The following is a 12134-nucleotide window of genomic DNA, read 5'->3' on the forward strand; positions in this document are numbered from 1 at the left end:
TCCGGATAGTAGGTACTCTGGTGTATTTTATTTTAAAAAAAATATATATTGCTTCAAAAAACACAGAAATCACGGCATGCCATACATAATATACAGTAGTCCACATTTAAAAGAAAGAAAGAGGAAAAAGCGGGGGGCGGGGAACGCCCGATCCTTGACGGATCCAGTTAATCGATGCCCGTATAATCACCACTCGAGTGTATTTGACTAAACTAATATTTTGTTCCTTCAAAAATTACTTTTCCTTATGCGCACATTATTTTATCCCCCTTCGCGCATAATTAATAGCTTACCGCTATCACTTGCTATCCTTTTCCAAAACAGAAAAAGAGCTTATCCTCCGTATCCCTGTTCAAATTTTGCGCGAGTTTGGCGACCGTTTGGCGGCGCAAAAGTAAGCTCTCTTTCGCGAGTAATCTCGATTCAACACAAAGAACTCACTCTCACACAGTCAGATAGATAGATCTAAGTGAATCGGAGGCCCAATCCCAGCACTGTAGGGAAGAGATGTTTCAAAGATACAGAGGAACAGGTGATCCGAAATCCTGGAATCTCCGCGGTTTATGGGCTCAATGGCAACACCAGTTACGTGTTAGCACCCTTTTAGACTACTTGATTTGCCAGTGACGAATGACAATTGCTAGGGGCAATGTCATGTCGACAGCCTGTAAGAAGTCAAATACTTTTTTCTTACTGTCTTCAACAGTTGTTTACGAGCAACTCATGCCGTCTGTTAATTGGTTGATCCTGGGGATTTTTTTATCACTGGGAGCACAGAGGTAAGAGATTTTTTTTCCTCCCCGAATCTCATGTCGCCAAATTATCAGTTTAAATCTTCTTAACTCTTTGTTGTCTCTGAATGAGTTTCTTTTATGAACTGCGGTATAGATATAAATCAATTTTATGTTAAAGATGTACATTTAGACATACATATCAATTTTATGTTAAAGACGTCGTAAGTAAGTTACTTTTATGAACTTTTGTTTAGATGTGAATCAATTTTATGTTAAAGGCGTCGTAAGTGAGTATCTTTTATGAACTTTTGTATAGGTATAAATCAATTTTATGTTAAAGACGAAAATTTAGAAGACATATAAATTTTAGCTAAAGACGTCTCTGAGTGAGTTTCTTTCATGAACTTTTGTATAGATATAAATCAATTTTATGTTAATGACGTCTCTGAGTGAGTTTCTTTTATGAACTTTTGTATAGATATAAATCAATTTTATGTTAAAGACGAAAATTTAGAAGTCATATAAATTTTAGCTAAAGACGTCTCTGAGTGAGTTTCTTTCATGAACTTTTGTATAGGTATAAATTAATTTTATGTTAAAAACGAATTTTTAGAAGTCATATAAATCTTATGCTAATGACGTCTCTCAGTGAGTTTCTTTCATGAACTTTTGTATAGATATAAGTCAATTTTATGTTAATGACGTATTTTTATGGGTTTAAGAGAAGTGGAACCAGTTGTGTGTAGTTTTTGTTTATTCTTCTCTTTATACCCCAACAAGTTAATAAAACCAATCGCTTTCAAGCTGCTTATATATATATATATATATATATATATATATATATATATATATATATATATATATATATATATATATATATATATATATATATATATAGGATTTAAAAATTGTGATAACTTGTAGGTATGCAAACGACAAATGAACAACATTATTAAAAATGAACAAAAACAACAATGTAAGCAATTGATCTGCTTTGGGAGCAGCATACCCTAACCGAGCCTCACAGGTTTCGGAACGCGTCGCGAGTCAGCAAGTAAACCATATAATATACATAATCAAACGGCATTTGCAAAAGATACAAAATTTCATTAATTCATTAGCGTATATTGCAAATTGCAGCTAATAAATATTCTAAAGAACAGCCAGATATACATTTTTCTTAAAACCACAATTTATAAAAAGGACAAAATGGAATTAACGTAAATGTGGCATCAATGTTTAAAGGCAACTTGCTGAATCGGAACTCCCCCCCCCCCCCCCCCATACCTGCAAGGCAAAAGGAGGGTAACATTACTTCATATAAGAAGACTTAAAACAGACTTAAAAAACTCACTGCCCCCACGAAAAATCTTGCTTCAAATTCATCCAATGAAACTGATTCGGATAAACTCAAGTCGTTCCGTAATCCAAAATCAGTATTCTTCAGTCCAGTCTGCACGGCACACAAATTCCAACATCCAACTGGAAGTGTTCCACGTGGGACTTGAGCAAGCAGTTATCATCACGGTTATTTGCATAACCGTGCATCCAAGTGTTTAGGAGCAATACTACCGCTACTTCTGAAAAAATTGACTGTAATACCGAATGAACTTTAGAGGGAAATTGTTATTGTAAAAAAGATTAGCAAAGAAACGGAACATTTGCTTACTGTAATTTTCATTATTATTACAAATTTTACTGAACCTGTTTAATTGTCCGATGATGATATTGATAAAATCGCGCTTATGTAAATTGCTATGCCAGTAAGGCATAGAAAGAGTATTGAAATCGAAATTATTCCGTTTGTCGTATAAATCTAAATTTAGAACATTATTTTCATTAATATCCAAAAAGTTAATGTTGTTATCATCTTCATTTGAACAATTAAGGTATAAACAATCAGGATAAACGTTTTTGTGTTCGTTAGTAAAATCAGAATTTAAAACCAAAATGTCATCTATATAACGAAAAATTTTCAGGCTCTTATTGGATTTGATAACGTAATTATATTCGTAAAAAAATAGAAAAAGGTTTGCAGCTGTACTAGAATAGTTAGTACCCATGCCAATGCCGTGGGTTTGCCTGTAGATTGTGCTATGAAAATGAATAAAATTATTGTTGAAACAAAAATTACAGAGATTTAAAAAAAGATCTCTGTTAATTCCGAGTTCCTCATCGAAAGAAAATAGATCGAAATAGATCTCAAAGTAAAATTCAAGAATACTAGCTATTTTTGGTCTGTTGATAATAGTTATGAAATTATCGACAGACTTAAATCTGGTTGCACACCTGTATCTATTCAAACGTTTGATTTTGAGAATCTTTTCAACAACATTCCCATCGAATTACTTTATAATAACATCAAAGATATTTTCGATCTATTTTCTTTCGATGAGGAATTTGTGTGCCGTGCAGACTGGACTGAAGAATACTGATTTTGGATTACGGAACGACTTGAGTTTATCCGAATCAGTTTCATTGGATGAATTTGAAGCAAGATTTTTCGTGGGGGCAGTGAGTTTTTTAAGTCTTTTTTAAGTCTTCTTATATGAAGTAATGTTACCCTCCTTTTGCCTTGCAGGTATGGGTGGGGACGTTCCGATTCAGCAAGTTGAATTTAAACATTGATGCCATATTTACGTTAATTCCATTTTGTCCTTTTTATAAATTGTGGTTTTAAGAAAAATGTATATCTGGCTGTTCTTTAGAACATCTATTAGCTGCAATTTGCAATATACGCTAATGAATTAATGAAATTTTGTATCTTTTGCAAATGCTGTTTGATTATGTATATTATATGGTTTACTTGCTGACTCGCGACGCGTTCCGAAACCTGTGAGGCTCGGTTAGGGTATGCTGCTCCCACCCACTGACGAAGAAGCAGATCAATTGCTTATATTGTTGTTCTTGTTTTTGTTCATTTTTAATAATGTTGTTCATTGGTCGTTTGCATACCTACAAGTTATCACAATTTATAAATCCTAAATATTTGATATAGTTTTAAGTGCTCCAGTTTTGCGCCTTGTCTATATTAATTTTTCGTTTGTTTAAAATCTCTCTCTCTCTCTATATATATATATACATATATATATATATATATATATATATATATATATATATATATATATATATATATATATATATATATATAATATATATATATATATATATATATATATATATATATATATATATATATATATATACTGATGGACAATTGCTAAGAACGAATGGCTACAGCAGCGTTAGCAACCACAAAATGGAAGGCAAGGGAAATATGGAAATTGGCAGAAGTGCGGGATATGGTATGGCGTGTTGTGCATATGCAATTTTTAAATTCACGACGTTGCTCGTCACGTGATAGCGCTGATAAGCGATATAAAGGATTTGGCGCGTGACGACCATTGTTGTTCAAAGGCAGAGTTTGACGGGAAAGAATCAATTGACGAACTTGAATTTTTCAGTATGATTTCCCGACATCCCTTGGATGATATTGCAGGAAGCCGTGTTGTTGGTAAGATTGAAGGAGGGCAAAAAAATCTGATGTTACCCGGGAGTTCCGCGTTAGCCGTTGGGTTGTTTCGAAGCTTCGGAAATCATTTCAAACAAATGGAATGTGCAGCAAAGTCAGGGGGGAGGTCATGCACGCAGAATGACGTCAGCAGAAGATATGTATATAGTGCTAGAAACAAAAAGCAATTGGCGCAATACAGTTAATGAGGTAGCAAAACAGTTTCCTACTGCTACTAGCAAACAAATATCCAGAAAAACCATAGCCAGACGTATGCTTGCAGTAGGGCTATACGCCCGACAGCTTGTTTTGTACATCCCATTGTCTACAAGTCAACGTTTCGCACGTTTGTAATGATATCGACAGCATCACATTTGAAGAGAAGTCGACTGGGCTTGTGTACTATTCTCAGATAACAGTAGGTTCAGTCTCGTCTAACTGTGGACGACAACTGATCTGGCATGAGAGTGGTACTGAATACAGGCCGGAAAACATAAAGAAAAGGACAAATACCCTACTAGTGGTGTCATAGTGTGGACTGGTATCATGATAAGTGGCCATAAGTTGCTCATGTGCTACCAAAAAGGACTATGGTTGGGCAGAGATGCATTGATGTTGTTCTGCTTCCTCATGTTTACATGTTCCGTGGTGCTGTGGGTGATAAATTTGTTTTCATGGATGACAACGGAACCTGACATCGAACAGTTCCTGTCCATGAGTCCCTAGAGAGCGAGAGTACTCAACCCATCGGATGGCCAGCTCATTATCGAGACCTGATTCCCATTGAAAATGTTTGGAATGCTTTGGGGAGTCAGTCTTGAGCAGTCTTGCTAGTCGACAACGCTCTCCAATAAACAAGGACACCCTCAGCCGTAACTTACAGAGGAACGGGAGAAATTACCCCAACAGCCGCTGGATATTGTTGTGCAAAGCAGCAAACGACGTGAGGAAGCTAGCATCACTATCCATGGTGGCCATATCCCATATTGACATCTTTCGCCGGAACGCCTGGAGACGGTAATTAAATTTTTTCACTTTCACGCATTCAGCACAAAATGACCGTTTTGTCCTTCGGACACTTTTCAACGCCTTCTGTATTTCAAAACACATTAAATTATCGTTAGTGTAATGTCTTAGTGTTCTGGCATTAGTTTATTTCACATACCATCGAATTACACTTACTTTTTACGCGCTGCATAGCCCATTGTGATCAGTCTTCAGCAGTTATCCACCAGTATATATATATATATATATATATATATATATATATATATATATATATATATATATATATATATATATATAAGTTTCATTCCCCAAAATTTTAAAACAATAATAATAATGGTAATAAATTTATTTTATGGACGATTAATGACTCGATGGTCCGTTAATTGATGCCTTTTGTTAATCCTTACTAAATTAATGCAGCTCCTAGGTTACTGTCACCGAATTATCAGTTTTAATCTTCTTAACTGTTAGTTATCGCTGAGTAAGTTTTAATGAACTGTGGTATAGAAATAAATCAATTTTACATTAAAGACGAAGATTTATGAGTTTAACGGAAGTAGAATCATTATTGAGCAGTTTTTTTTTTTTTTTTCATTTTTTCCCCTCTCTGGTTTTTTTCAAGGAGAAAACTTTAGAACAATAATAATAGGCATGATAAGTGAAAGTTGTGAGCAGCTGATAAATTAATGGTCAGAAAATTATTGCATTTTATTTATTTTCAGTTAGTTAATATTCTTTCGTTTTTCCAAGAAGAAAATAAAATCAAGCGCTTTTTCAAACTACTTACATATGTTTCATAGTTTTATTTTATTTTTTCAAAAATATAGAACAACAACAAGCGTAATCACAAATTAAACTTATGGACGTTTAAAAAATTGATTGTTATTAAATGCATTTTATTAATTTTCAATCAGTTAATACACTTTCAATCTGTTAATTTCTTTTCTTTTTCCATGAAGAATATAAAATCAAACGTTTTCAAGCTGTTCATATGTTCTTAACTTTTTTTTAAACTTAAAATTGTTGAACACAAATAATATTAATAATAAATGAAATTGGTGGACAGTTGTTAAATTGATGGTCAGTAAACTAAATTAGTGAATTATTTCTTAGTTCAACACATTACTAGTTACTCTTACCAAATTATCAGTTTTAGTCTGTTAGTTATCAATGAGGGTATTTTATGATCCGTGGTAGACATATAAATAACTTGTTAAAGGCGTACGTTTATGAATATAACGGAAATAAAATGAACTTTTTCTTTGCTTTTTTTTTTCTAGAAGAAAATTAAGCCAATCACTTTCACGCAATTTGAATACTTTCTTGGTATTTTTATTTTCAAAATTACAGAACAATAAAAACAACAGCAATAACAATAATAATAATAAGTTAAGTTCTTTGGATATTCAGCAAAATATTGCAGTTTATTTGTGGTCAGTAAACTAATGCATTTCGTTAACTATTATGGGGTCAACCCACATTGTTTGTTAGTCACTATAGTCTTCAGAGGACACCCTCGCTTACTCCTCACTTAACGCTTTTTTCAATGCGTAAAAAATCGGAATACCGAATTCCGTTCAAAACATGAAAATTCTCATGAAATCGAAAATGCTCCCGTGAGGTCCTATGCAACTTAAGCCCTGGTTATTAATAAAAACGTTCAAAGTTTTACATGTTGAACCAAAACATTAAATCAATAACTTTTCCGTTTTAACTCCATTTTTGTAGAGACAGTATTAGTATATCGTTGTTTGATGTTGCAGAAAAAGGCGTTTTCTCCAAAAAAAAAAAAAAAAAAACGCATGCTCATAATGCTTAGCATATTGTAAGAGTCATCTATGCGCGGTTTTTACTTTAGAATTTTTTCATCCACAGTTTTGGAAAACAATTAGACGTTTTTTAGATATATATTTTTAACTATCTATATACTTTAGTAAGTTTTTTTTTTCTGAGTAGCAAAAATAACGAAAATAAAAATTACATTTTATTAATGATTAGTAGAAAAATGATTTTAAAGCTAAATTCATAAACGCTATGTATGTACTTGAGGCATATTCAAAACAAATGACTAAGGTTTTTTTTTTTGGATAGTTTTTTATTTTATTTTTATTGAGACTCAAGTGAAAAAAAAGCAAATCTCAATGCATCTAAAAAACACAGTTTAGCTTTTTTTTTTTTTTTTTTTCAAGTATTCAAGTTTCACCTGCAACGCAGCACAACGCTTTCAGCTATAATAATACGGATATTCTGTAATCAAAACTATTTATGAGTCTTATTTAAGCAAAAGAATATAACGTATAAAAAAAAGGTAAATTTCACGAACTTTAGAAAAGAATGTCAGAAGAAAATCTTTTGCAATTAAAAACAAATTTCTTCCCCTGAAAATTTTCGACGAATATTTATCGTAATAACTAGCTGACCCAGCCACGCGTTGCTGTGGCAAAGAAGTTGGATTAAAATAAACTTGAACTCATTATTTTGATAGAATCAAATAAATATTTTTAATAGAGCTTAAAATAGTATAGCCGATTTTATAACATATGAGATTGATAATGGGCGTTATTCAATTTAAAAACGATTCCTAAATGTTCCTGGAAAATTATGGGCAGCTGATGTGGCCAATTTCTGCCAGTATCATGTCAAGCCAAAACCCAGAAAGTTTTCCGATAAAAGTTAATAACCTTCCTGAAATCATCTCGGAAGCCTCTTGAAAAATTCGAAGATCTTCCCGTTTGAAGTTAGTCGTGTTTTTGGAACTTTAATGTAAACTTAGGAAGGGATACAAAAAAAAAAGCTTAGCACCTTTCTGATTTATTAAGGAACTTCTATAAGCGGTAATGCAAACATAGCCAAAGCTTAGCCAGAACTGCAAGCAATTATCGAAAATTTTTACTCAGTAACGTTTCGGATTTTTTTTTTTTTTTTTTTTTTTACCTTGCAGACTGAAGAAAGTACTTATTGAATTCAATAAGTACTAACTAAATTTTCTATGGAAAAAGCACTATACTTACGCTTAGTAAATTTTGTAAGTATAACTTCCGCAAAAAAAAAAAAAAAAAAATTGAAAGTTATAGTAAATATCGAAACTGATTGTAAAATAACCGAATGTAGAAACTAAGCGTAAACCACCATACACTTTTAGATTCTACACTACATTTTATTCACATTAGCTTTCTTTATAGTTTGTAATCAATAACTTCTTTACAAAATACATTAACTAAATTAAAAATGTATAAAAATTAAATTTTTTCAATGAAGTAGATAACATTGACTTCGAACTATTGTTTCTATTATTTGAAAACTGAAAACTGTCTAAGCACTAAGTTGTGCACAATGTTCTTGATCAACCAGTCTTTTGCTAATACGAAAAGTATGATAACTTTCCACGTGTGAGTAGGCAATATTTCGTTGCCCATAAGAGAAATATTTATGTTTCAAGAACAAACCGAAAGAAGACATTTTTTGCCCTTTAAATCTATTTATGGTCTTTGCAAAAGCTAAACGAATCAAAAATTGAAGCCTTTCAAATGTGTTTGAAAATTATGACGCTAATAATGGATTACGTGGCAACACAAACATTTCTCCTTTAAACTTTTCCGACAAATATTGTTGACTTTATGTAGAAACGTGTACCGTTGCATAATTTAGGTGGGTTTAAATCGCGAAAAAGAATAAATTGTTGAGCCAATTTTCAACCGGAAATCGTGTAGACGCATTCCTGGTGTATCCAGGGAATTTAAAAATTCATTTGGAGTGTTTACTGCTTTGTTTTCATCGACAACTTGTTCAGCATCAATGGAGAGCTTTTTTTTAAAGCCGTCAGTAATGGCTCATTATTCGCAATAATTGCAGCTAAGACAGAGTCATTGCTCTGTTGTTATACGTTGCAAATCAGTGTTAACTAAGTCGGTGGCCCAACTATCAAGTGACGGCATATCATAATGACTAAGTGGCAAATTTGAAATTGAAACGCAAAAACCTTCAGTTAAAACTAAAGCTTCATATTCATCTCTGGTGTAAAATCTGGATTTGGACATTTGTGTGTTTGTTAAACTTTATGAAATACGTCTTCAAACGTGAAAGTAATATAGTTTCTCCTTAAAAAATAATGATTGTGTTGGATAGTATGTCGTCAAAATTGTTTTAAACAGTTGACGAATACTGTTTCTCCTTATGTCAAACCTGCATTAGAAAGTGTCAACTCCCAATGACTTTGTGCTACCAATAAATACAACTTGCGACATGCATCAGGATATGTATTTGACAGTCGACAATTGACGATCCACAAATATTCCTGTCTGTTCGGGAATGTTTACCGAAAACAAAACTGCTACAAAACCAGCGCGATTACAGAGGCAATTATGATTTTTTAAAAATTAAATTTATCTGGAAATAGACTCTCAATTAGTTCACTTTTCGTCTCAACGGCAGTGCAGAAATTGTCTGACTATTTGTTGTACTGTATATTTTGATACAGTTCAATTTTACCGTTTCCAATACTCAGCAATTGCTTAGAAAATACTTGTGCGATTAGATTATTTTGCGTTTATACTCGCATGTTCATGGCCAATCGCATTATCTCGTCATTACGCTATAAAAAACGTTTTTTTTAAACATGCGTTGATTTCATCGGAATAACTGGTAATGTCTGCCGGAAGTCCCCAGACAGTATTCAGACAATTTCGCCTAAAAGTTGATCGTTGCCATTCAAATCTTGCATAATCCTATGATGTGCTTCGAATGAATGCTTTTACACATGAGACATAGTACACTCATCCCAAATTATAATTTCACTCTCTTGCAACACTACAGCCATACCACGTCTTTTTTTCTTTATTGTTTACATTGTGTTTTGTTTGTTATGAATATCTAATAGGCAACTTTTAAGCTGAATGTGCTGTTCGTGTACCATCTAAAAAAAGTAGCAGCAATGCCTGACGATGCAATTGTCACTGCAATTTTCTGTTGCGAATGTATCTTTGCAAGAATTAATGATATTAAAAATTTCCTGGGGAACAAAATAAAGAAAATAATTGTTTTCCGCTTAAATTCATTAACTTTCCTGAAATAAACCTGGAATATTTGTGAAGAATTCAGTAGCCTTCTTGGTTAAAAAGGCAGTTATGATTCTGGCACCTGCAGAGAAGCCTAACGCAGAATTAATATAATAGCCTGGAACCTTCCTGCTTTTCTAAGAAAGCTCTCAAAGCATTAATACACGCATTGGCAACGCGAAGACAGACTCTCAAGCAAGTAGCTCGAATGTAGTTCCTCTGCAACTCTTGCAAACCTTCGTGATCCAGATAACTTTTCGCACTCATTGGGTGTTTAGTCAATCTGGACAAACCGCAATCCTATTAAATACGTTTAGTTAATCTTGATACTGGTGGAGAAAAATACTTTTCACAACGGTGTGAAATCTGCAATTTGTAGCAATTCAAGGAAACGTTTTGAAAAATATAGTTGATTTTCTCAGGAAGTAAATAATAACCTGTAATATCCCGAAACGTTATATGGAAATTCTAAGCAACATCTCTGAGCTTTTTTTATCATGGTGTTTTTAGCAGCAAGTCATACGATGTTAGAGTTATATCGATTAATTAACTTACACCGCCATCTATTAAGAATTTTTAGAACTAAACAATTAATTCACACTATTATTGCATAATTAATATGAAATTTGCAGTAAAAAATTATAAAAACTATCTTATCTTTTAAGTTGGACCAAATGACACATTGATATGAAATTTGAGAAAAATCGGTTGAGTAGTTTCGGAGTTTACCCCGAACAAACATCGTGACACGAGATTTTTATATATATAGATGTGTCAAAATTCTACTTTATGTTACTGAAACATTCGCACAACGTTCCACAGAATTTGTAAAAAGTATTATAATTTACATGGGTTTAGGGAAAGCTAGAATACAGCGAAAAGTAATTTGCCTCATTCTTTTTTTTTTTTTTTTTTTCAAAATGCTTAGTGATTTTACAAGTTTTCCATGAAATGTTTTAACCCCTTGAGGACCAGCGCATGGAAAACGAAGCGCAACTACGGGACCGAACGCTCCGAAATGGAACGCCGCCATCGGCCCGAGCATTTACAGCAGTTAAGCCTAACTGAACAAAAATATTCATATAAAATCAGCATTTCAAAATAATGACTTGAAATTTTAAATTTGCTTAAACAATGTACTACTGATTACTAATTACTAATATAAAGACTATTACATTATTAGAAGGGAGTGAAATAAGTAGAATACTAAAACTTTAACTATGTGCACAAAGTTAAATAATATGTGCACAAAAACAAAGTTAGAGTTAGACATCGTGAGTGTGCAATCAAAGAAAATGAAATGTAGCAAAAAAATATGTTCCTTATGTAATTTTAATTAAAACAACTTAGGTCAACGAATTTAAACTAGTTAAATTCCCACGCAACAAGTCTCAAAATTGCTTCATAATTCTCTCGAAAACATTCCCTTTCATTCACTTCGCTAACCATTTTTATTGCAATGTTCCAGTCTCCAAATAAAAAAGAATAAATAAAGAAGAACAATATCAGAAAGGATTCAAAAATAATCATAAACTGCAGTGCCGCTTGAAATCCTTCCTGTACTCTCATCGAACGGGGAATCCCAAAAGTCGAACACATACGCAAAAATATTTTAACCTTCCTCCCCTCCCCCATAATTTATTCAGCTAGATGTATATCTCTTTCAATTACTCGTAACAAAAAAAGAGAAGCAAAGATATAAACAAGAGCAATTGAGACCTCATAAATCGTATGCGCAGAGCAGTGATTCACTGTTGTTTACATAAAAAAAAAATCTATCCCATTGAGAGGTCCAAATAAGAAACTAAAGCGTGTACATGAAGGTCA

General features: G+C 32.9%; 1 protein-coding gene across 3 annotated transcripts in view; it reads left to right on the forward strand.

Annotated features, from left to right (window-relative positions):
* The first annotated feature begins 464 nt into the window (after positions 1–464).
* LOC129218076 (gamma-aminobutyric acid receptor subunit beta-like) overlaps positions 465–12134 on the forward strand; it is a 126063-nt gene continuing 114393 nt past the window's right edge. For 2 of the 3 annotated variants that reach the window (XM_054852266.1, XM_054852268.1), the window contains exon 1: positions 465–779. In XM_054852266.1, coding sequence (XP_054708241.1) covers positions 631–779 — 149 coding nt within the window. In that variant the 5' untranslated portion in view covers positions 465–630. The remainder of the gene's footprint in view (positions 780–12134) is intronic. The other variant, XM_054852269.1, reaches the window with a different exon arrangement.

Source organism: Uloborus diversus, chromosome 3, assembly GCF_026930045.1.
Source record: "Uloborus diversus isolate 005 chromosome 3, Udiv.v.3.1, whole genome shotgun sequence".
In the NCBI taxonomy this organism is placed as follows: Eukaryota; Metazoa; Arthropoda; class Arachnida; order Araneae; family Uloboridae; genus Uloborus; species Uloborus diversus.